This window comes from Schistocerca nitens, chromosome 6 (assembly GCF_023898315.1).
Source record: "Schistocerca nitens isolate TAMUIC-IGC-003100 chromosome 6, iqSchNite1.1, whole genome shotgun sequence".
Classification (NCBI taxonomy): Eukaryota; Metazoa; Arthropoda; class Insecta; order Orthoptera; family Acrididae; genus Schistocerca; species Schistocerca nitens.
Genome location: NC_064619.1, coordinates 621,426,817 through 621,451,042, shown reverse-complemented (window position 1 = coordinate 621,451,042; position 24,226 = coordinate 621,426,817). Strand labels below are relative to the sequence as shown.

Here is a 24,226-nt window from a genome sequence, read left to right as displayed (position 1 = left end):
CAAGTACCATGTAGTTTTGAGCACTCACTCCCATTGTTTGTTGTTCGGTATTGTTTGTAAACACATCAAGTAGAGCACTAGGATGAAACTCACCTTTAACATAGAAATTGTCAGACTGATTTTCATTAATAACACTGGGATTCCTCTTCCATAGCTGTCAGCGTACACAGGTATTTTGTTCCTTTTCTGGGAGTTATTCTTGTTGATTTTCTCTGCGTGCATTTTCCTTTTATGCTGAAGTATCTCAGAGGAAGGTGAGTAATTGGGAGCAGGTGTGTACAAAGTTTGATGTAGCATACATCCAACAGCACTGACACTGCAGTAGCGGTACTTACAAAGTGATATGTGGATTTATGCAAAACTACTCTGGTTTGAGCAGAATGATTGAAAAATATTGGTTCACAAAGGGCAGTATAAAGGAAAGACTGATCAATTTTTTGTGACAAATATTGTACATTGTATGACTTAACAGGAAATTCAATGTGGCAATTGGATCTCCAAATCTAGTCTGGTCCACCAGCTAATGGGGACCTCCACTCAATATTGTTATTTAGCAGACATTTTTGTCACATATATTACATTTAGTCAAGAGCGTGTCAGACTTCCAGTCACCACATTGTCTGCAACGTGGGCTGGTGAGCAACTCACAAATATTTTTTCACTGTTGAGTGATTAATCAAGATTGTTATCTTATTGATAATGAACTCTGCCTGCTGTTAACATATGGATTGGACATTGTGACCTACCCTGGCAGGTCTTAATTCTTACTAATTAAAAAACCCGTCATCCATCCTGGTTTGAATTTTTCTGTGATTTCCCTAAATAGCTTAAGGCAAATGCTGGGTTGGTTCCTCTGAAAGGACATTGCCAGTTTCCCTTTCTGCAATCTACTGGTAATATCCCACTGTTGATGGGACTTCAGGAAAACTGAGGAGTCTTCCTCTCAAAAGAAGCTGTGTGTGTGTGTTGTATGTGCATGTCTGTTAAGTACAATATTTGAGGAAAGAAGCAGGTGTCCCACAGACTCTTTTTTTTTCTTTTTTCAAACATTTTCTAATTTTATTGTTTTCTGTGGTAAAACAGCTTACTCCTATTAGTTAATGAGCCTCTCAGACAGTTCTAATTACTATTTGTTTTACGGAGTTTTCTGAAATCGTCATAGCGTATGTTTCAACTCAATGAATATGCTAAGCATTTATAATTTAACTATAATATGTAAATGAGGATAATCACTGTGCATGGTGCCACTGAGCAGTAGACAGGCATGGAGGGAAGTGGAAAAACTGCCTCACACACACACACACACACACACACACACACACAGGCACAGCGTATTTAATAGTAGCGCAGAAGGAATTTGTTTGAAATCAAACCAACTTTCCATCTTCCCTACTTGCCTGTTCATTCCTTAGCATCTTCTCTATGCAGGGAGTAGTGGATACATCCTCATTTATATATTATAGTGCCTCCTAGACTCTCCTTTTTATTTGAACTGTAAATTCATAATACTTTTTGAATATTTTGATTTCTGTTTTCCTAATATTATCTGTTTGGTCATTACAATATCAGTAATTATACCAGTCCTAGATTTTGTTCATAGAACTGTATCTTGTCTGTTGTAGTCAGATGTCTTGTCAGTTAGCACTGGTTGATCCCAATTCAGTAGATGATATTTTGTTTACATAGCAGGAGGACAAGTATATTTATAATATAATGTATCATTTCCCAATAATACGTGGTTAATACTCAACTTTGGTATGTTAAATCTGTAATGTGTTATGTCGGCCCGGTACATGGCTTCTGAAAGTGTGCACAAGTTGGTCATTGTGCAGTGATGGGATAGCTGACTGTTTTATTCACTGAGTTTTTTCAGCTGAATGAAACAGCTGCATAAAACTAGTCTCTGTTGCTGAGTCAGCTGTATGAGGTCAGAATGGTTTGACTTGTGTGAGACAATTCAGTGACACAAGTCTTTGAGGGTTAAGTTTCATATGTGAATGTTTTTACTCAGTCTCTGGGTTTGAATGATTTCACTTACATATTTTCTCAGCCGTTTTCCACCTGGGGGCGGGGTGTCCTTGGATCCAGGCACATCTAAATCTACATCTACATCTATACTCTGCAAATCACTGTGAAACGCATAGCAGAGGGTATGTCCCATTGTAGCATTTCATAGTGTTTCTTCCTGTTCCATTGATGTGTGAAGTGTGGGAAGAATGATTGTTTAAATGCTTTTGTGTATGCTGTAATTAACCGAATCTTGTCCTCACAATCCCTTTGTGAGTGATAGGTTGGGGGTTGTAGCATATTCCTGGAGTCATCATTTAAAGCCAATTAGTGAAACTTTGTAAGTAAGTTTTCTCAGGATTGTTTACAACTTATCTTCAAGAGTCTGCCAATTCAGTTTCTTCAGTATCTCTGTGACACTCTTCCTTGGGTCAAACAAACCTGTGACCATTCATGCTGCCGTTACTGTTGTATGTTCAATATCATCTGTTAGTCCTATTTTGGTACAGGTCCCACGCACTTGATCAGTCTTCTAAACTAGGTCACGCAAGTGATTTTTAAGCAATCTCCTTTGTAGAATGATTGTATTTCCCTAGTATTCTACCAATAAACCAAAGTCTGTGACGTGCCTTATCCACAACTGACCTAAGTGATCATCCCATTTCATATCCCTACAAAGTTGTACACCCAAGTATATGTGTGAGTTTGCTGATGCCAGCTCTTACACATTGATATTATAGTCATAGAATACTGTGTTTTCTTGCTTTGTGAAGTGGAGAGTTTTACTTTTCTGTGCATTTAAAGCAAGTTGCCAACCTTTGCACCACTTCGAAGTCTTATCAAGATCTGACTGAATATTTATGCAACTTCTTTGAGTCAGTGCCTCATTATAGGTAACTGTATCATCTGTGAAAAGTCTGAGGTTACTATAATGGTGTCACCACCAGCAGTCTCTGGCAGGCAGGACTGCAATTTATGTGAGGAAGCAGTTCGGCTGCTGGCGCAGTAGCAGGCCACTTTCTTGCACTGGCTGTGGGTCAGTCACCAGTAGGAGGCTGACGTGGATCATGTGGCATGTATGTGCAGTATGAGAGGGCTTTATATTCAAATGATTCTTAATTAATTAGTGGACATTGTCACACATTTTCAGTAAGATGGAACATTTGCTAAAATTTGACACTGTTCTTTTCTTCTTCATGACCCATAAGGGAACTTTTATCTAAACTTTTTGACTGAATTTTCTCATTTTGAGAAGACAGCTGGAGTGATCTGTTTTATTTACTAAAAACGCTCTAAAGCCAAGATCGCATTATATGATCTTGGCTTAAGATTGTTTTTAGCAAGCTAAACCTTTTGTATCCTCAACAATAATCAGCTTCATTAGTTATGTGTTAATTGCATCTGGGACAAATTAATATGCAGCAATATTTTGATCAGTTTTAAATTATGAAATGAAGAATTAGTCTATTCAATACATTATCAAATGAATTTATATATTATGACTTTGGCATTCCCACTGACGTGTCTTCACTCAACCCTGGTGGTAGGTCTACCATCTGCGGACATTTGTACTTCAGTTCCACAAATGAAAGTTTAAAAGACTGATTTCACATAGATGTATACAGGGATGGCTCTGTCAACGAAAGCACTAAAGAATGGTTTTAGCTGTTGGATCGAATACATGGTTCGACTGACAAAAAAAAGATCTACAAACTGGCTTCACTTGAAAATGAAGACTGAATAATCAGTCAATATGCAAAACTGTGTTGACCTTTTTCATTTGGCTACTTCCATGAACTGGTTTCACTTGAGAGAAATGAATGACTAATAATCCAATGATATGTAAAATTATAAAACTCATACAATCTACTGAATTAATTTTTTTCCATTTGGTTGCTCCTCAGACTGGTTTCTCTCAAAATAATGAATTAATAATTCACCCAATACATGAAACTACATCCAAACGCCAAATAAGTATACTGTTTTCCAACAGATGACTGGATCAATTGTTTTCATTTGGTTGCACCCGACCATCACTACTATTATGTGTTCAGCTGATTGAACTGCTCACTTCGATTTCCTGTACCTGTCAGTATTTGGCCTCTTCAGAATGTGCTTCTGTCAGCTATTTGCCCTCAGTCATTCTGTCTTGATAGCCATGACGAATTCCTGATTCTCAGGATACAAAATACCATCCAGCAGCCAATACAAGCGAGCTCTTCAGTCATGGTTGTTCTAGGTAGTGGGGGTGAGAATGACTTTAGGGTTTCCTGCAGAATCTTTTCTGTGTTGTTTCTTTCTCTAATTGTTATTATTATTATAATTATATGAATGAATAATTCACCCAATACATGAAACTACAACCAAATGCCAAATAAGTTTATTGTTTTCCAACAGCTGACTGGATCAGTTGTTTCCATTCAGTTGCACCCATCTCTAGTATTATGTGTTCAGCTGATTGACCTGTTCACTTTGATTTCCTGTATCTGTCAGTATTTGGCCTCTTCAGAATGTGCTTCTGACAGCTATTTGCTCTGAATCATCTTGATGGCCATGATGAATTCCTGATTCTCAAGATACATATTACCATCCAGCAGCGAATACAAACAAGCACTTCAGTTGTTATTGTTCTAGAAAGTGGGGGTGAGAATGACTTTAGTGTTTGATGCGGAATCTTTTCTTTGTTGTTTCTTTCTCTAATTATTATTATGATTATTACTGTATTATTATTATTATTATTAATATTACTGTTATTGTTACTTGTACCAAAATTACTGTTATTGTCACTCTGCCTGAGTTGAAGCATAGTTAAATGTTTCAGAGGGCACACCATCACAGGCTGTATTGGAGGGGGAAGCACCAGAAGAAGAGGCTGCTGAAAAAGTCCCAGAAGAGGGAGCCCCTGTTGAACCAGAAGAAGGGGCTGAGGAGGAACAAGCTGAAGGAGAAGAAAAGGAAGGTGAAGCTGAGCCAAAGGCAGAAGCAGAGGCAGAAGGGGAAGGGGACGAGGAAGGAGAGAAAAAAGAAGGCGATGAAGGAGGAGGTCCTAAGAAAAATACTAATCAATTTAACTTTTGTGAACGTTCTGCACTCACATATGATAACCCTTCTAGAGTGAGTATAATGACCAAATATGTACATAAAACATAGTGTTACTGTACCTAAATTTGTTTCTGAATATGTTAAGCACCAGGAAGTATATGTGAACAATGTTCTTACTGTAAGAAATTTTTATTCTGGGCAACAAATATAACTGAGAAAGCTGTAGCTACTATCACAAACTTAACGGGAATGTTGATACAATGCTTACGAATTCAGTATGACACTCTGACCTCTGGTTGACAAGATAACCTGAGTCCAAGCACATTGAGATGAAACAATGTGTAAACACAGGCCACTTTTGGAAAAAAAAGAAGACATTTAACTCTAATAAACTACTTTAAAAACTATTTATGTGCAGAGCTATTATTAATGCTTACAGAGATATTTAAACCTGTGTCTGCTTGGATTACTGCTAAGTTCAGATTTTTCACTTGGTAAACAATGCTGGTATTTTTGTTTTAGGTTTCTTAAAATTGGTCACTAGTGTGAGGCTGCTCAGAACCACAGTCACTGGTTGCACAGTTAGATGGACATGTATTTACTTTCTAGCATAGAATGCGAGCTCCGAACAGTAGTTTCTCAAGTCCACAACCCTATCAATATACTTATCGTGTTGTTATTGTTGTGTTCAGGATCGCAAATCCATGGCTTTACATAATGTAGCCCCCATACTGCAACCAGCATGCTGACACTTTAGCATGTGCTGGCTGCCTCCAGCTACTGCTGAACTGGTAGTTTCTGCAGTACTACGCAAAAAATAGTGGCGGCTTTACATAAAATAGCATTTTTTTACTTTCTTCATGGAAGCTTTTGACAATTTTATAAGCTATTCATAATTTCCGAGGCCAAAGGGATTTATTTTGTGGTTTTAATGTATTATTTTGACATCAGACTTTTCTACACTTGTAAATAATACATTGAAGTGCTCTGATATTTGAGGTGGACTTACGATAGTGTTTCCTTCAAAGTTAATTTGAAATTTCTTGGTTACAGTCCGTATCCCTTCACTCTAATTTAGTGACTGATCACATGACCTTTGCTTTACTTTTATGGTTTATAATTATCCTGTTCTTTGCTGCTAGGTCTTCTGGCTTGACAACTCTTTTAAACATAATTTTCTATAGTCAATAATATTAGTATTTCTATTATATGTTAGTTCTCAGTGCAACCAGCTTTTACTCATACTGGAAGTTTTTGTGGGTGATGCACTTTGATTTATTTGTCACTTTATTACCCTCTCTAGGTGGAAATGCTTCATTAAAAGCATTAAAAAACCTATTTAGGAATTTTTCAAAATCTGCACTGGTTGGGATACAGTGACAGTGATTAAAAGGTCATTTTGTTTCTTTTAGTTTATTACTAAATATGAACAAGTTTTTTTTCTTAAAGTCCCTTCTCATTTGAATTTTCATACCTGAAATATTCCTCTCTCTCTCTGCGGCAGACCACTGAACAATGCACAATGATTTGAGATACCTAAATCTACATGACATTTATGCACATCTTCATATACCTAATTGATTAAAACATTATCCATGCACATTGCTGGCTGGCTGTTTTCTGTGGCAGATTCAGAGAAATACACTTTCAAACCATGTTTCTTTTCTAAGCCAGTGAATGTTGAAGCATAATTGCTTTCATTTGTGATACTAATCTAAAAATCAACAGCTATTACAAACTTTTCTTTCTTATCCTCATAGCTTTTTACTGGATAATCCATAATTTCTACACAAAGTATTCATTCACATAATTAAAATATTTTTAATAATTAATTAAGGAAAGTTCACCTTTTTGCAGGTACACAAATTATTGTGTTGCTTGAGGCTTTCCCGACTGAAATGTTGTATATATGGTGCTCGGGCGAGACGTCGGATGTCATAGTGAAAACTCCACAATATTTCATCAGCACAATTGGCTGACATCTTCAGGTGCAATGAACACACTGCTAAAGCAACACCAGAGCCCCCTATTTATGCCAGTCTTAGGCAGGAAGTGCACATGCATGGAGGTGCCAAATTCGATGGTCAATAGCGACGATATCAACCGATAGCTGGAAGGACAGCAACGCCACCTGCAAGATGAAGAACCAAAGACTTCGGCGCATGCACGGAGGCTGCTGCTGCTGCTCTGCGCTGCCATCGGCCACTCCAGCAGCCTCTGTCAGAAGCCGCAAGCAAAGATGTCCTCCCGTTGTCAACAGAATATTTATGTTGCTGGCGAATCGACATCCATCGTATGACCAATAGTACTCCTCTCTGCTCGATGCGACTTCATTATGGCTACTGCTGGATTCCAAGCTGTACTGAGCTGAAAGCAAGTGTCTCTGTTTAGAAGATTCGTCGAGCTACATATTTCCACTGCTTCCTTAATAACAATGTCCCAGTATGAACTCGTTGACACGGGAATTTTGGTGCATTGATAACTCATAGAATGGCCCGTACAGAGACAATGCCAGCCACAGCAGACTTCTCTGGTTGCTCCAGACGAGTGTATTGTCTTTTTTCAGTACATCTCTCTTCTACAGTGCGACAAGTTTGTCCGATGTACAACATGCCGCAGCTACAAGGAATCTCGTAAACACTGGTTCTTCTTAGGCCAAGGCTGTCCTTAGATGAGCCCAAGAGAGCTCTGAGTTTTGCCGGCAGACGAAAAACACATTTAACTTTATGCCTCTTCAATAATCTTCCTATTTTTGAAGAGACACCGCCGATGTGTGGCAAGATGACCATTCCCCTTTGTTCTTCGCCTTCTTCCAGTTCCTCACATTTGGTAACCCGCTTCAGGTGTAAGGCACGGTGAATCTCCCGTTCAGAATATCCATTTTGTTGGAAAATGGTACACAGATGGATTAGCTCATTGGATAAGCTGTCTGAGTCTGATATGACTCATGCTCTGTTAACCAACGTCCTAAGTATGCCACTTCGTTGTGAAGGATGGTGACAGCTGGTGGCCTGTAAGCATAAGTCCGTGTGTGTTGGTTTACGGTACACTGCATGACCTAATGTGCCATCTTCTTTTCTCCGTACCAACACATCCAGGAATGGAAGTTTGCCATTTTTCTCCATCTCCATAGTGAACTTGATGTTGGGGTGAAGCGAGTTAAGATGCTCAAGAAATACATTTAGCAATGCAGTGCCGTTAGGCCAGATAAAAAAGGTGTCATCCACATATCGCCAAAAACACATAGGTTTCAAATCTGATGACTGGAGTGCTCTCTCCTCGAAGTCTTCCATAAAAAGATTAGCATCCCTCAAATTTAAAAAAAAAATCAAAAATTTCAAGTTACTGAGCTAACTGAGGATGCCACTACTGTGGTAAAACATACAAGGCCTGTCTAAAAAGTATCTGACCTTTCGCCAGAAAAAATATTTCAAATACCTGACGAGGTAGGGATCCTAATCCCCTTCAAAGCAGGCCCCTTGTGCTTGCACACACTTAGCCCACCAATCCTTCCACTGGTGGAAACACGTATGGAAGTCTTCTTTTGGAATGGTGTTCAGCTCTGTTGCCATGTTCTGCGTTAACTATTCTCTACTCTCAAAACTATTATTTCAATTTATATGCACCTTACATTTTACATTATGTGTGTCCTGTGGCTGCCAAACAAAACCAGCAACAGGTCTCATTTACTACACCATGTTATCTGCAGACATGAGGGATGTTAGTATATCATGTGCATATATTTTAAAGGATGGACTGTAAACAAAAATTAAAGCAGATGATATCCTAGCATCCCTCAAATTAAAAAAAAAAAAAATTAAAAATTTCAAGTTACCAAGCTAACTGAGGATGCCACTACTGTGAAAACATATGAGGTCTGTCAAAAAATTATCCGACCTTTTGCCATAAAAAACATTTTGAATACCTGATGGGGTTTGGACGCTAATCCCCTTCAAAGTAGGCCCTTTGTGCTTGTACACACTTAGCCCACCAATCCTTCCACTGCTGGAAACACCTCTGGAAGTCTTCTTTTGGAATGGTGTTCAGCTCTGTCGTGTTCCATGTTACCTCTTCTCTACTCTCAAAACGGGATCCTTTCAGTGGCATCTTCAATTTTGGAAACAACCAGAAGTCACAAGGAGCCATGTCTGGAGAGTAGGGAGGTTGGCAAAGAAATTTTGGATCAAGTGGGATGATGTGCGGGGGTGTTGTTGTGATGTAGTTGCCAGTTTTTCACCGTCCCCATGTCTGGTCTTTTGCGCCGAACTGTGTCACGGAGTCACTGGAGAACATTTTGATAGTACTCCTTTGTCACTGTTTGTCCTTCTGGTGCATATTCATGATGCACAATTCCATGGACATCAAAGAAGACAGTTAGCATCATCTTGATTTTACTTCGCACCTGCCACACTTTCTTCAGACTTGGAGACTTGGGATGCTTCCATTGTGAGGACTGTCTTTTTGTTTCTGGGTCATACCATACACCCATGACTCATCTCCAGTTATCCCGGTGTTCAGAAGCCCAAGACCGGTGTTGGTGGTGTCCAGAAGGTCCTGTGCAACGTCAAAACGGAGGTCTTTTTCTTTAGGCGACAACAACTTGGGCACAAATTTCGCAGCCACTCGGTGCATGTTCAAATCATCATGCAAAATTGCATGTGCAGAATTTTTACTTACTCTAACCTCTTGGGCAATCTCCCGCATGGTCAAATGACGATCTGCCCACCACCAGATTTTGCACCCTCTCAACAACAGGTGCACTCCGAGCAGTTTGGGACCTGCCAGAATGCTGGTCTCTCTCCGCTGATGTGCAGCCATTATTGAATTGGTCGAATCACTCCTTAATTTGTGTTACACCTATCACATCTTCTCCAAACACCTGCTGAATCTTATGAATTGTTTTGCTTTGAGAATCACTAAGCTTTTGACAAAATTTGATGCAGTATCTTTCCTCAACACGTTCAGTCATCTTGAGAGAATCGGTAATTCGATGAACGTGTTGTGTAGCACCTCACTCAGCGACTGACAGGCAGTGACTGACACACTGGAAGGTGAGGACAAAATTCACGCATGCGCATAAATGTCTCTTCCTTTACTGCGTACAGTGGCGCCATGCTGTCATTTCTATTTTGCGTGGGAAAATTAAAGGTCGGATATTTTTTGGACAGACCTCGTATTTGGGTGTTAAAGCAAATTGGCATGGCCAGAAACAGGTATATGTCATAAAATATATTTGAAAGATTAGATGATAAACAAAAATTCAGTGTAGATGATATCCTAACATCTCTCATGTTTTCAGATGACTTTGTGTACTAATTTAGACCTGTGGCTGATTTTGGTTGGCAGCCACTGGACATGCACAATGTAATATAAAAGGTGAAGTGCATATATAATTCAAATAACAAAATCTGATATAACATATTTCCTATCCTAAACATGATCTGTATGCATATATTTCAGAAATATATATATATAAAAAAAAAAACCCTGAGGATCCCACAACGGTGGTGAAACAGGTTTAGCTGTTAAAGCAAAAGAATAATTTGTGTACTTCTAAAAAGGCTGACCCATCCATTATTCATTATTATTTTCTGCAACCAGGGGAACTGAGCTCAAAATTCAAATAAAAAAAATTCAGGTTTCATAATTTATATCACTATGAAGATGTGGACATAGGCTTCCATGTTACATGTTTTTTCTAAAAAAGCTGCTTTCTAACTGGAAATTTTTCATTTTGTTCAACTCATTGGTGTACAATTTTTCATGACATCATGACACAGCAGTGCACTTACTATTTGGCGATTTTCCTTGTTTTTACAGCAGCGTATTGTAAGGTATATTAGAGCAGTCTACTATTGTTGTTGTGGTCTTCAGTCCAGAGACTGGTTTGATGCAGCTCTCCATGCTACTCTATCCTGTGCAAGCTTCTTCATCTCCCAGTACCTACTACAAACCTACATCCTTCTGAATCTGCTTAGTGTATTTATCTGTTGGTCTCCCTCTATGTTTTTTAACCCTCCATGCTGCCCTCCAGTACTAAATTGGTGATCCCTTGATGCCTCAGAACATGTCCTAGCAACCAATCCCTTCTTCTAGTCAAGGTGTGCCACAAATTTCTCCCTAATTCTATTCAATACCTCATCATTAGTTATGTGATGTACCCATCTAATCTTCAGCATTCTTCTGTAGCACCACGTTTTGAAAGTTTCTATTCTCTTCTTGTCCAAACTATTTATCGTCCACGTTTCACTTCCATCGTTGGTTACACTCCATACAAATACTTTCAGAAACTTAAATCTATACTCGTTGTGAACAAATTTCTCTTCTTTAGAAACACTTTCGTTGCCATTGCCAGTCTACATTTTATATCCTCTCTACTTCACCCATCACCAGTTATTTTGCTCCCCAAATAGCAAACCGCGTTTACTACTTTAAGCGTCTCATTTCCTAATCTAATACCCTCAGCATCACCCCATTTAATTCAACTACATTCCATTACCCTCATTTTGCTTTTGTTGATGTTCATCTTATATCTTCCTTTCAAGACACTGTCCATTCCGTTTAGCTGCTCTTCCAGGTCCTTTGCTGTTTCTGAAAGAGTTACAATGTCATCGGCGAACCTCAAACTTTTTATTTCTTCTCCATGGATTTTAATTCCTACTCCAAATCTTTCTTTTATTTCCTTTACTGCTTGCTCAATATACAGATTGAATAACATCGTGGATAGGCTACAACCCTGTCTCACTCCCTTCCCAACCACTGCTTCCCTTTCATGCCCCTCGACTCTTACAACTGCCATCTGGTTTCTGTACAAATTGTAAATAGCCTTTCGCGCCCTGTCTTTTACCCCTGTCACCTTCAGAATTTGAAAGAGAGTATTCCAGTCAACATTGTCAAAAGCTTTCTCTAAGTCAACAAATGCTAGAAACGTAGGTTTGCCTTTCCTTAATCTATGTTCTAAGATATGTCATAGGGTCAGTATTGCCTCACGTGTTCCAACATTTCTACAGAATCCAAACTGATCTTTCCCAGGGTTGGCTTCTACCAGTTTTTCCATTTGTCTGTAAAGAATTTGTGTTAGTATTTTGCAGCTGTGGCTTATTAAACTGATAGTTCGGTAATTATCACATCTGTCAACACCCGCTTTCTTTGAGATTGGAATTATTATATTCTTCTTGATGTCTGAGGGTATTTCGCCTGTCTTATACATCTTGCTCACTAGATGGTAGAGTTTTGTTAGGCCTGGGTCTCCCAAGGCTGTCAGTAGTTCTAATGGAATGTTGTCTACTCCAGGGCCCTGTTTCAACATAGGTCTTTCAGTGCCCTGTGAAACTCTTCACGCAGTGTCATATCTCCTATTTCATCTTCATCTACATTATCTTCGATTTCCCTAATATTGACCTCAAGAACATCACCCTTGTATAGACTCTCTATATACTCCTTCCATTTTTCTGCTTTCCCTTCTTTGCTTAGAACTGGGTTTCCATCTGAGCTCTTGATATTCATGCAAGTGGTTCTCTTTTCTCCAAAGGTCTCTTTAATTTTCCTGTAGGCAGTATCTATCTTACCCCTAGTGAGATAAGCCTCTACATCCTTACATTTGTCCTCTAGCCATCCCTGCTTAGCCATTTTGCACTTCCTGTCGATCTCATTTTTGAGATGTTTGTATTTCTTTTTGCTTGCTTCATTTACTGCATTTTTGTATTTTCTGCTTTCATCAATTAAATTCAATATCTCTTCTGTTACCCAAGGATTTCTATTAGCCCTCATCTTTTTACCTACTTGATCCTCTGCTGCCTTCACTATTTCATCTCTCAAAGCTACCCATTCTTCTTCTACTGTATCTCTTTCCCCCATTCTTGTCAATCGTTCCCTAAAGCTCTCCGTGAAACTCTCTACAATCTCTGGTTCTTTCAGTTTATCCAGATCTCATCTCCTCAAATTCCCTCCTTTTTGCAGTTTCTTCAGTTTTAATCTACAGTTCATAACCAATAGATTACGGTCAGAGTCCACATCTGCCCCTGGAAATATTTTACAATTTAAAACCTGGTTCCCAAATCTCTGTCTTACCGATATATAATCTATCTGAGACCTTCCAGTATCTCCAGGCTTCTTCCATGTATACAGCCTTCTTCCATTATTCTTGAACCAAGTGTTAGCTATGATTAAGTTATGCTCTTTGCAAAATTCTACCAGGTGGCTTCCTCTTTCATTCTTTACTCCCGTTCCATATTCACCTAATACGTTTCCATCTCTTCCTTCTCCTACTATCAAGTTCCAGTCACCCATGACTATTAAATTTTCATCTCCCTTTGCTATCTGAATAATTTCTTTTATCTCATCATACATTTCATCAATCTCTTCGTCATCTATGGAGCTAGTTGGCATATAAACTTGTACTATTGTGGTAGGTGTGGGCTTCACATCCATCTTGGCCACAATAATGCATTCACTATGCTGTTTGTAGCAGCTTACCCGCATTCCTATTTTCCTGTTCATTATGAAACCTACTCCTGTATTACCCCTACTTGATTTTGTATTTATAACCCTGTATTCACCTGACCAGAAGTCTTGTTCCTCCTGCCAACGAACTTCACTAATTGCCACTATATCTAACTTTAACCTATCCATTTCCCTTTTTAAATTTTCTAACCTACCTGCCCAATTAAGGGATCTGACATTCCATGCTCCGATCTGTAGAATGCCAGTTTTCTTTCTCCTGATAACAGTGTCCTCCTGAGTAGTCCCCGCTCGGAGATCCGAATGGGGGACTATTTTACCTCTGGAATGTTTTACCCAAGTGGACACCATCATCATTTAACCATACATAACCTACTATTATATTTCTCTATTACAACAATGGAATATCCATTATGGAATAATAACAATATTATGAAAAGGACAGATTGCTACTCACCATGTAGAAGACATGTTGAGTTGCAGGTAGACACAACAAAAAGACTGTAAAACAAGTTAGCTTTCGGTCAAAAAGGTCGCATTCTGAATTAAACAAAACACACACTTACACACACACATGTGCAAACACAACTCACACACGCATTACCACTGTGGCTGGTGAGATCAGACTGCGAGCATCTGTGCATAATGGGAGATGCAATCAGGTTAGTGGAGGTAAGGAAGAGGCTGGGGTGAAGAGGGGCAGGGATATCAGGGTATGGGTGGGGTGTGGTAAAGTGCTGCTTGTGGGAGCATACAGGGATGAGTCCAAGAGAGTATAGATCAGCTAGATGCGATCAGGAGGTTAGACAAAGGGCAGGGGTGGGGGTGGGGGCTGCAGAAAATGACAGAAGTAAAAAGGCCATGGGTGTGTTGGTGGAATAGAGGGCTGTTTAGTTCTCGAGTGCAAACAGGGACAGGGATAAGTGGACATAGAATAATGACTAATGTATGTTTTGGCCAGGGGGATACGAGGACATTGGATATATTGCTGAGAGAGTTTCTATCTGTGCAATTCAGGAAAACTAATGTTGGTAGTAGAGATGCAGATGGCACATGCTATGAACCAGTCTTTAAAATGAAAAATGTTGTGGTGGGCTACGTGCTCAGCAACTGGGTGGCCCAGCTGTTTCTTGGTTACACTTTGTCAGTGGCCATTCATGCCACAGGTAGCCCTGCCTTACATGGGATAGGTGATGCTCATGAGAAGACTGGAGGAGGTGGTGGTGGGAGGACATATGGGACAGGTCTTGTGTCTAGTTCTATTAAGGGATAATATCCATGAGAGGCAATGGGTTGGGAGCAGTGGTTGTGTAGGGATGGACGAGGGTATTGTGTGGGTTCAGTGGGTGGCAGAATACCACTGAGGGAGGGATGGAAAGGATAGTGGGCAGGACGTTTCTCATTTCAGGTCATGATGAGAGGTAGGTGAAATGGCTCTGAGCACTATGGGACTCAACTGCTGAGGTCATTAGTCCCCTAGAACTTAGAACTAGTTAAACCTAACTAACCTAAGGACATCAAACACATCCATGCCCGAGGCAGGATTCGAACCTGCGACCGTAGTGGTCTCGCGGTTCCAGACTGCAGCGCCAGAACCGCGCGGCCACTTCGGCCGGCTAGGTAGGTGAAGCCCTGGTGGAGAATGTGAATCAGTTGTTGCAGTTCTAGGTGGTACTGAGTCATAAGGGGAATGTTCTTCTGTGGCCGGATGATGGGACTTTGAGAGGTGGGGGTGACTGAAGAGAGAAGGCATGAGAGATCCGTTTCTGTACAAGACTGGGAAAGTAATTACATTCTGTGAAGGCCTCAGTGAGACCCTTGGCATATTCCGAGAGGACTGCTCATCACTACAGATGTGATGGTCACGTGTGGCTGGGCTGTATGGAAGAGATTTCTTGGTATAGAATGGGTGGCAGCTCTTGGAGTGTAGGTATTGCTGGTGGCCTTCTCATAATTTTGTTGTTTCTCTATTACATTGTGAAATATGATCATACATAGTTTGTCTTAGTGTGATAGAGCCTAAAACACTTATCCACGTGCAGGCATATCTTTCACTCTTCACACTCAAAGCAGGATTCTCCACGCTGTACTCTGTCATGACGGACCTTACATCTTGTAGATGGTACTGCTTTTTTGTTAGTAGGGGGTATTTTTGTGGAAAAATGTCCCATGTACCTTCCTTGTAGTCTTAATGCATTTGTTCCTTAGCTTGGGTGTCCACGAATCCTATAATCTGGAAGTCTGATGTTTTTCAGAATTTGTTCTGCCAAGTTGAGATGAAAATCTGGAAACCTCATTCTTCTTTTACTGGAGTTCATCATATAGTGTACTATATTTGCATTAATAATTAACATGTATAATATATAAAAATAAACTTTTATATATCCCTTCACCTATCTTCTCATGAGAGGATATGATAGTAAGTATTTGTTGAGCGCATCAACTCTGCCCATTCTGTTATTATAATCACTGATGCAATTAGGTTTCAGATTAGTTTTCCCATTTTGTTACTGTTTTTTATAGTCAGGTCAATCATGACTGGTTGACTGGATGTGCACTCATTTTTTGTTAATCGATTTCACAGTAAGAACTTTATTTGCCAACACGAATCCCAGTTCATCTTTCTTCAGCACTAAGTTCTTGAATTGTGGTGGCATGTTCTTCCTGTTTGTTCTTACAGTTCCAACCACATAGGTCTTCCTCTCCAGTAGCTTTAAAAACAAGATGGGAGAAATATAGTAATTATCCATGTCTGTTGTTCTCCATTCATCCAGTAGAGGCCCACACAAATACAAAACAATTTTCTCACTTGCTGAATACTTTTTCTGCCTCAGCACCTGTATAAATTTTAAAACTGTAATGGTATCCGTTGTCAAACAAACATACTTTACGTATTTTCTAACCAGATTTTGCCCTCTTTGAATGGTTATATTGTACACATGACAATCTGCCCCTGAATTTCATCAGATTCTCATTGATACAAATTTTTTTCTGGGCTTGTACATGCTCTGGAGTCAGTCAAGAAGAGTAATAACTGATCTGACCTTCCTCAGTTTGTCATGCTGCATAGCTGCAGAATCAGTAGCAAAATGAAGATATCTTGAAATGGCTTTGAATCTTTTAGGAGACTCAAAGACTACAAGGCATGGTTTTACAGAAAATAGGAGTCTGTATTATTCTTTTCTTTGACTAATTGTCTTCGACCGGTTGCTTTGTTTGGGACAGAAGTATGCAGAGTGCAAAGTGGGCCTTCATTTCATCTACTGTCGCAGGAAACCAGTGTGTTTTGTCAAACGTTTTTCTCTGTTCTGCATATAATGTTGTTTCTGAGGGTGTTTTAGCTGCAGATAAATTTATTTGCTTGACCACTGACTCCCAGAACAGTGGCATCGAAAACTTATCAGTTACATGGGTTTTGGCCTAGGAATCTGTGCATAATAAAGTCTATCCCACCTTCAGTACTGTTCTTGGTAATGTAAGGATTATTGCAAACACTATCCCAGTTCCACTCATCAATAATTGTCAATGTGCCTGCTGCTGGTTTCAATATGGCATCTTAGTTGTTGAGGGAAAACTCTTCTTCATCAACATAACCATTGCTTCTGATTCTGTGCTTTCAATGTTTTCAGAATCTATTTTAAAGTGTCACTCAGATCACTTCCTTCAAGAATTTCGTTTTGGATTTTATATGGGTTACCATGTTGCGCTACTGATTCTATTAAATAGTGACAACTTTTTGTTGTAGTATTTAGATGCAGTTGAGAATCTCTGGTCTATTTAAAGGTGGGTACAGCTGCTGCCATATGTTAATATGCTGCCTGAACTAAAAATAGAACCATCAGAAATGTAGTACTTGCCTAAGCACTACTCAACAAAGCAACTGCATGGTGATGCCTGTACCCATCATTGTACATCAATGCACGCGAGTGTGATGACCAGTGCTCATTTAGACACTTAATATTTGCACATTGTGGCAGAATTATTTCCAAATTGTCCATTTTAGAGATGTTGTTATTTGATGCATCAGTACTTAAGCCATTTATATACCAATGCATTACATAAATACTCTGACTCTTACTTATGGCCTTTGGCATTTTTATTTCTAGGTAATGGTTTGGCTTTGCCTTTCTTATTGGCTCACATGTTTTATCATCCCAATTACTACTGATCAGTTTCCCTCATTTCTTTATAACTTGACAGGTATCTGCACACATCTTACTAAGTATTTTTGAGCCTGTAATATCTTCGGCAACAGACTCTGTACATGTAAATTTGTTGGGATCAATGAATACCACTCATAGTTTATTGTGTTGTTGTTTAAAAGTGCCTTTTATTCTCTGCACAAAGCTGTCATTTGCTATTCACTTGTATACAGCGCCATTGATTACTAGTCTGGAACTTAAGTAGAGGCTTCTAGCAGATGGAATTAGGTTCCTTGTGTGATTGACAATTTCCTGTTTCCTGCTGCCTCAAAGGGAATTCTTTACTGTACCCTTACCCTTACACATTGCACTTATGTAAAATGTAGAAATTTTTATGTAATTTTTGTGTCCTTTTTCATGGTTAAATATCAATATTGGAGTTAGGCACAACTATGTTTTTAACAAGGAGTCACCTACAATGAAAAATTCACTTTCTACTTTACAACACTTCTTTTCATCTTCAGCGTAGGTTATCCTGATCTACTTACATTTGTTTTGTACCTTTGTACAGTGACCTTTCCCTCCATTATGGCAACCTGAGTTGTTTCATAATTGATCATTTGTATCTCTTTGTGTATTTATTGGTTTACGTTTAATGCAACTGGAGATTTCTCACAAGCACAGTGTTTTCATTGTTTCATTGCAATACCCTTCAGGGGCTCAGAAAATGTTTGCTGGGTACAGACTTGGTGACCCTAGGGTTCCTGAGCTGATGACTGGTAAGTGCCATCAGTCCTCTGTCACTGTAAACTCTGGGCATACTTCAGCGAGCACTGTACGGTGTGGCAGTGGAACGTTCTGTGCCCTGGGGAATGAGGATCATGGCCTTACTGCCCCTGATCATGAGGTTGATAAAAACCTCTAGGAAAAACCCCTCCATCTCAAGGTATGCTGTGTGCTGATGAGATGCATGGATGCTGAGGTGGAACAATTGTCAGTGGACAACATCTGGGGAAGTTGCCTCACTTCAGTTATATAAGGCTTACCTTGGCATGCAAGGCTCAGTCTGGGTGGACTCTTACTTCCCTAGATGCTCATGAGACTGAGATGGAACCCTCAAAATTCATTCCCCCATCCCTCCCCCCTTCTAGTGGAATAGGTGGGCCACTGGACGGTACCAACACGCAATCTAACAAGATAGCTCATATAACCAGTCCTCCTGACTCAAGAATTTTTAAGAATTTTTGTGTTTATAGCAACAAAAGCCATGCTGCAAGTCAGACTGTGTTTCTAATAGTTGAAAGGACAGAGGGCAGCTTTGAGAAAGTTTTGGCAGTCTATCTTCAAAAAGGTTTAGAGGGAATAGCTAGCACTTTAAAATCTGCCAAGTGATTGCACAGTGGGACACTCTTGGTAGAAACCTCCGGTTTCCAACAAGTAAAGAACCTCCAGAAAGCTAAATGCCTCAGGGAATAAGCAATCAAAACAGAGCTACACAACACATTGAACTACAGTAAAAATGTTGTATCATGTAAGGATATTGTCAAAATTACAAAAGGAGAATTGAGAGATTGGTGGGCTCTGGAAGGCATTGCGGATGTGCAAAATATCATGAAGAGAGTGGGTGGTCGTCTGGTAAAATCCAACTCCTTTATCATTACCTTCAATAGCATGAAACTCCCAGAACATGTTAAGGCAGGCCAATGCACCGTTTTAAATGCCAGCACTTTGGGCACAGCGCTCTTGGATGTGAGGGAGAAACAACTTGTGTCAAATGTGATAAGGCCACCCATGAAGAAATCAGTTATTCATCTGCTCTGACGTGTGTAAATTGCTCTGGGGATCACCCTGCCTGGAGCAGAGACTGCAGTATCTTCCTTGAGGAAAGGAAGATATGGGAGATTAAAATAACAAATCGTATCACATATGGTTAGGCCAAAAAGGTCTATAAGGCCACGCAGCTCCCTCCCTCTCCCCCTCCTCCTGCCCCCCCCCCCCCCTTCCACATTTGTAACCTTTGTTTCAGTTCTTAAAAAGCCAATTTAGAAACCAATGCTGCTGCACAAACAGAGCTTGCCAGCATCAGCACTAGTGCTTCTGCGGTTTTTTGAAGCCCATACCTGCTTCCAGAACAACAGAAAAAGCCATGGTTGCTGACATTGTGAAGCTCCCTGGCCTTCCAAAGGTTCAGCCTGGTCCACTGTCCAGAACTGTCACTACCACTGCCATGGTTGTGGGTCTGAATCCTCCACAGGCCAAAAACTCGATTGCAAAGCATCAGCCACTGACAAAGATGGTTACTAATCCATCCAATGATGTTGATGTCACTCTCTGACATCTCTCATGATTCATCTACAGAGCCAATGGACCTCGATGTTGGCCTGTGGCACTCATCTTGCCCCAAAACAGAGCCTCCACCCATTGTTGGCTCCCCTTCCTGGTGGAGAGACAGGATGAAAGTGCTACCCCCATGATAAATGGCTCACATACCATATTGGAATATTATGGGTTCACGACACATGTGCTGGAACTGAAGCTCCTAGCACAGGAAGCCCCCTGTGCTTGTGTTTCAAGCAAATGTATTTTAAAGCATCTAGTGCCCCTGTACCATGGGGCTGTACTTTCCATCGCAAAGATGACCTGACTGGGGAAAGAACCATGGGAGGAGTTGCTGTATTTGCCACTAGTGCACACCCCTCCTGTGCTCTCCCCCTGGCTATTGACATGCAAGCACTTGCAGTTGAAATTCTTGGGTGTCAGACAAACACTTTTTGTTCTCTGTATTTACCTCTGCATGATGCAATAGACTCTGAGGCTCTCACAGATCTTATAGAACAACTCCCCCAACCATTCCTCCTACTGGTAGACTTCAATTCCCATTATGTATTGTGAGGCTCCATTCTACTTGCCCTTGGGGGTCAGGTTCTTGGAGCCTCATTAAGTATCATGAGCTATGTGCCCTCAACATAGGAACTCCCATTCATCCTCAGCAATTGACCCCTCTTTCTGCTCTCCAGTCCTTGTGGACTCAGTTTAGTGGGAAGTCATTCTGGTGACAACTTCCCGCTTCAGATTCATCTGCTGGATGGAGCTCTGACAGAAAGGATGCAGTCACAACGAATAATCAGCGTAGCCAACTGGTTGCTGTTCAGCCAACTGGCTGTGTTCAAATGCCACGGCAGTGTCCAGCAGTGGGTGGACCCCATCGCACGAGTGATACACCATGCTGCTGACTTCTCCATCCCACAGTCCTCAGGTCGTCTTTGGAGGCATCTGACCCTTGGTGGAATGATGAGTGCTGTTTAGTAATTCAGATCAGGCATGTTGCTGTGTGGTTTAAGGCTGCAAAATGGGGGAAAACCTCACAGCCTTTCAAATAGTGAGGGCAGAGGCTTGACCCATCATTCAGGGGAACAAGAAAAGGTCATGGCAAGCGTTTCTGTACTCTATCAAGTATTCAACTTGTTCCACAACCATATGGGAAGCCATCAGGAAGATTTCTGATGAAGGCAGTCATTTACCTATTGAAGTGTTGTTAAAACAGAGGTGTCTCCAAACAACACCTGGAGACATCATGCAGACAATGCCAGAGCATTTTCCACTGACTGGTGCCACTGTCAATTAGTATTCAGTGTTTTGCCATTACTGTGGCACCTTGGAGAAGATAGAGTTGGACTTCCGGTCCACCAATTCGGAGTCCTCCAGCCACCCATTCTCCATGTGGGAGCTGGATTCAGCACTATCTGACACTCATGATACAGCTCTTGGTCATGACCAAATCTGGTGCAACATGCTGCAGCCCTTGCAAATGGTATCAAAGGAAATCCTCTTATGATATTTTAGTTTGGTGTGGTTGACAGGCCCATTTCCAAACTTGTGGCACGAGGCAATTTTGATACTTCTCCTTAAACCAGGAAAGGGCTGAATGTGTTGCAGTAGTTACCAGAGCATGGCCTTAACCCTAGAGTGCTTTGTCAACCATCATCTGTTTTGGATTTAGAGACCAGGTAGGTCCTTAGCCACTCTCATCGTGCATTCAGGAGATGTCAATCAACTGTTGACAATCTGACCTGCTAGAGACAGGAATCCAGCAGGCTCTTCTATGTAAAAGATGTTGTCTGGAGGTATTTTATGACATCAGTACGCTATATGGCACTACTTGGAGACAAAATATTCTCCATCATCTACACCAGTAGGGGTTTTATGGCCACCTTCCCATCTTCATTCAGTCTTTCCTCTCGAGGCACCTTCTTAGGTACAGACTCAATGATTTGCTATCAAATAGTTTTGTGCAGGAGAATGGTGTTCCCCAGGGCAGTATTTTAAGAGACACCCTTTTTTCTACGTCCATTATCAGTATAACATCCATGCTAAGGAGTCCTGCCCAATGCTCCATATTTGTGGACGATTTTGCAATCTTCTGCTCTTCCTCCAATACTGTAGCAGCAAGTCATCAGTTGAAACTCAAAGTGAAGAGGTTGAAGGAATGGGCTACAAAGACGTGTTCATATTTTCTGCAGAGAAGTGTGTGTGTGTGTGTGTGTTAATTTTAATTGTTTTTGTCGTATTTTTAATTTACCTGAACTGCCTATAGGGGTCACTAGTCTCCTATTTGAAGACTTTGTGAGGTTCCTATTGTGGTTACCACATCTAAAGGACCTGAAGGTAAAGGCCCAGAAGGCACCAGACATCTTGAAATGTCTTAGCCACAGGTATTGGGGAGTGGACAGGGCACATCTGTTCCTGTTTTATGTGGCCTTCATGTGGCCACTATTGACCTATGGGTGCACAGTACAAAGGTCAGCGAAGTCTTCTTACCTGAAGAACATGATGCTCTGCACCATGAGGAGGTCATGCTGGCTATGGGCACTTACAGGACAGGACCCATATCCAGTCTCTCTGCTACAGCTGGTGAACTGCCACTTACTAACTGGCAGCAACTCCTCATGCCACATCAGCCATTTATGTTCCTTGCTACACCCACTTCTTCAGTATACCATACCATTGCTCATTTTGCTATGGAATGCCTCTTTACCAATCCTCCATGGGCAACGAAGCTGTTTGGGATCTGCATGAAGTGTGTGCTGGAGTCCATTGGTGGGGCACTCACACACTCATATTCAGGGTTTTAACTGACTGCCACCCTGGTTATTGCAGAGGCCCAAGTTAATTTTAGATTTATTGCAGTACAGGAGAGATTGCACTTCTGTTCATGTTTTTAACATGATATTTTAAATTATTACTGCAATGATCATGGATGGGTGTAAAAAGGGAGAGTCTGTTGGCCGCTCTGGTGTTTTCCCTGTTAATGTCCTGAAGATTCAGTTGCCTCCAGACTTCAGTGTCTACAATGCTGAATTATCTGTGATCTAGAGGGCACTGGAGCAGATGAAATGTGATGTGCCTGCTCAATGCTTCATTTGTTTTGACTCCCTGAGTGTCCTTCAGTCTCTGCAATACTTATATCTTGCTGATAAAATAGTCCAGGACATTCATGATACTCTTCTCCACTTACAAAGGTTGGGGAAGGAGGTGGCTTTCTGCTTGCCTCCAGGGCAGATGGGTATTGTGGGGAATGAAAGGCCAAATATAGTGGTGTAGGAGGCATGTAGTGGCACTTAGTTAGTTGGGGGTACCATCCCTATGTATGCTATCACTTTGCTGCTGAGGTATAGTGTCATTCGTCAATAGGAAGAAAAGTGGTAGGAAGTGACAGATTACAAGCTGCGTCCAGTCAAGTCCACAACGTGGCTGTGGCAAACCTACTTCCAGCCATGCAGGTGGGATGAGATCCCCCTTAATCATCTTCACATAGGTCACATCCCAATGGTGCATGGCTTCTTGCTCTGACAAGAGGACCATCTAATGGGTGGTGCTTGTGGCATACTGCTCACTGTGCACCACGTTTTACTAGACTGTGTTTTCTTTTCAGACTAGACGGCATTAGCAGCTCTGCCAACAGATCTGATCTCTGCTTTAAGTTGCATTGAGATGAATGTGGCTACAGTTTTAAGGTTTTTGATATGTTCAACATGTTTCCTAAAATTTTAGGGAGTTCTTCTTCACGTGTCAATGGGATGAGTGGATTACCCATATATAAAAAAACAAGGATGATGTGACTTACCAAACGAAGCGCTGGCAGGTCAATAGACGCACAAACTAACACACACAAACATACAAAATTCAAGCTTTCGCAACAAACTGTTGCCTCATCAGGAAAGAGGGAAGGAGAGGGAAAGACGAAAGGATTTGGGTTTTAAGGGAGAGGGTATGGAGTCATTCCAATCCCGGGAGCGGAAAGACTTACCTTAGGGGGAAAAAAGGACGGGTATACACTTGCACACACACACATATCCATCCACACATATACAGACACAAGCAGACATATACAGAGGCAAAGAGTTTGGGCAGAGATGTCAGACGAGGCGGAAGTGCAGAGACAAAGATCTTGTTGAATGACAGGTGAGGTATGAGTGGCGGCAACTTGAAATTAGCGGAGATTGAGGTCTGGTGGATAACGGGAAGAGAGGATATATTGAAGAGCAAGTTCCCATCTCCGGAGTTTGGATAGGTTG

The 24,226-nt window shown here is 40.8% G+C and overlaps 1 protein-coding gene across 1 annotated transcript in view; it reads left to right on the top strand.

Annotated features, from left to right (window-relative positions):
• The first annotated feature begins 4,233 nt into the window (after positions 1–4,233).
• Positions 4,234–24,226, top strand: part of LOC126263531 (dynein intermediate chain 2, ciliary-like) — a 284,542-nt gene continuing 264,549 nt past the window's right edge. The window contains exons 1-2 of the mRNA XM_049960624.1: positions 4,234–4,255; positions 5,000–5,121. Of these exons, the coding sequence (XP_049816581.1) occupies positions 4,234–4,255; positions 5,000–5,121 (144 nt within the window). The remainder of the gene's footprint in view (positions 4,256–4,999; positions 5,122–24,226) is intronic.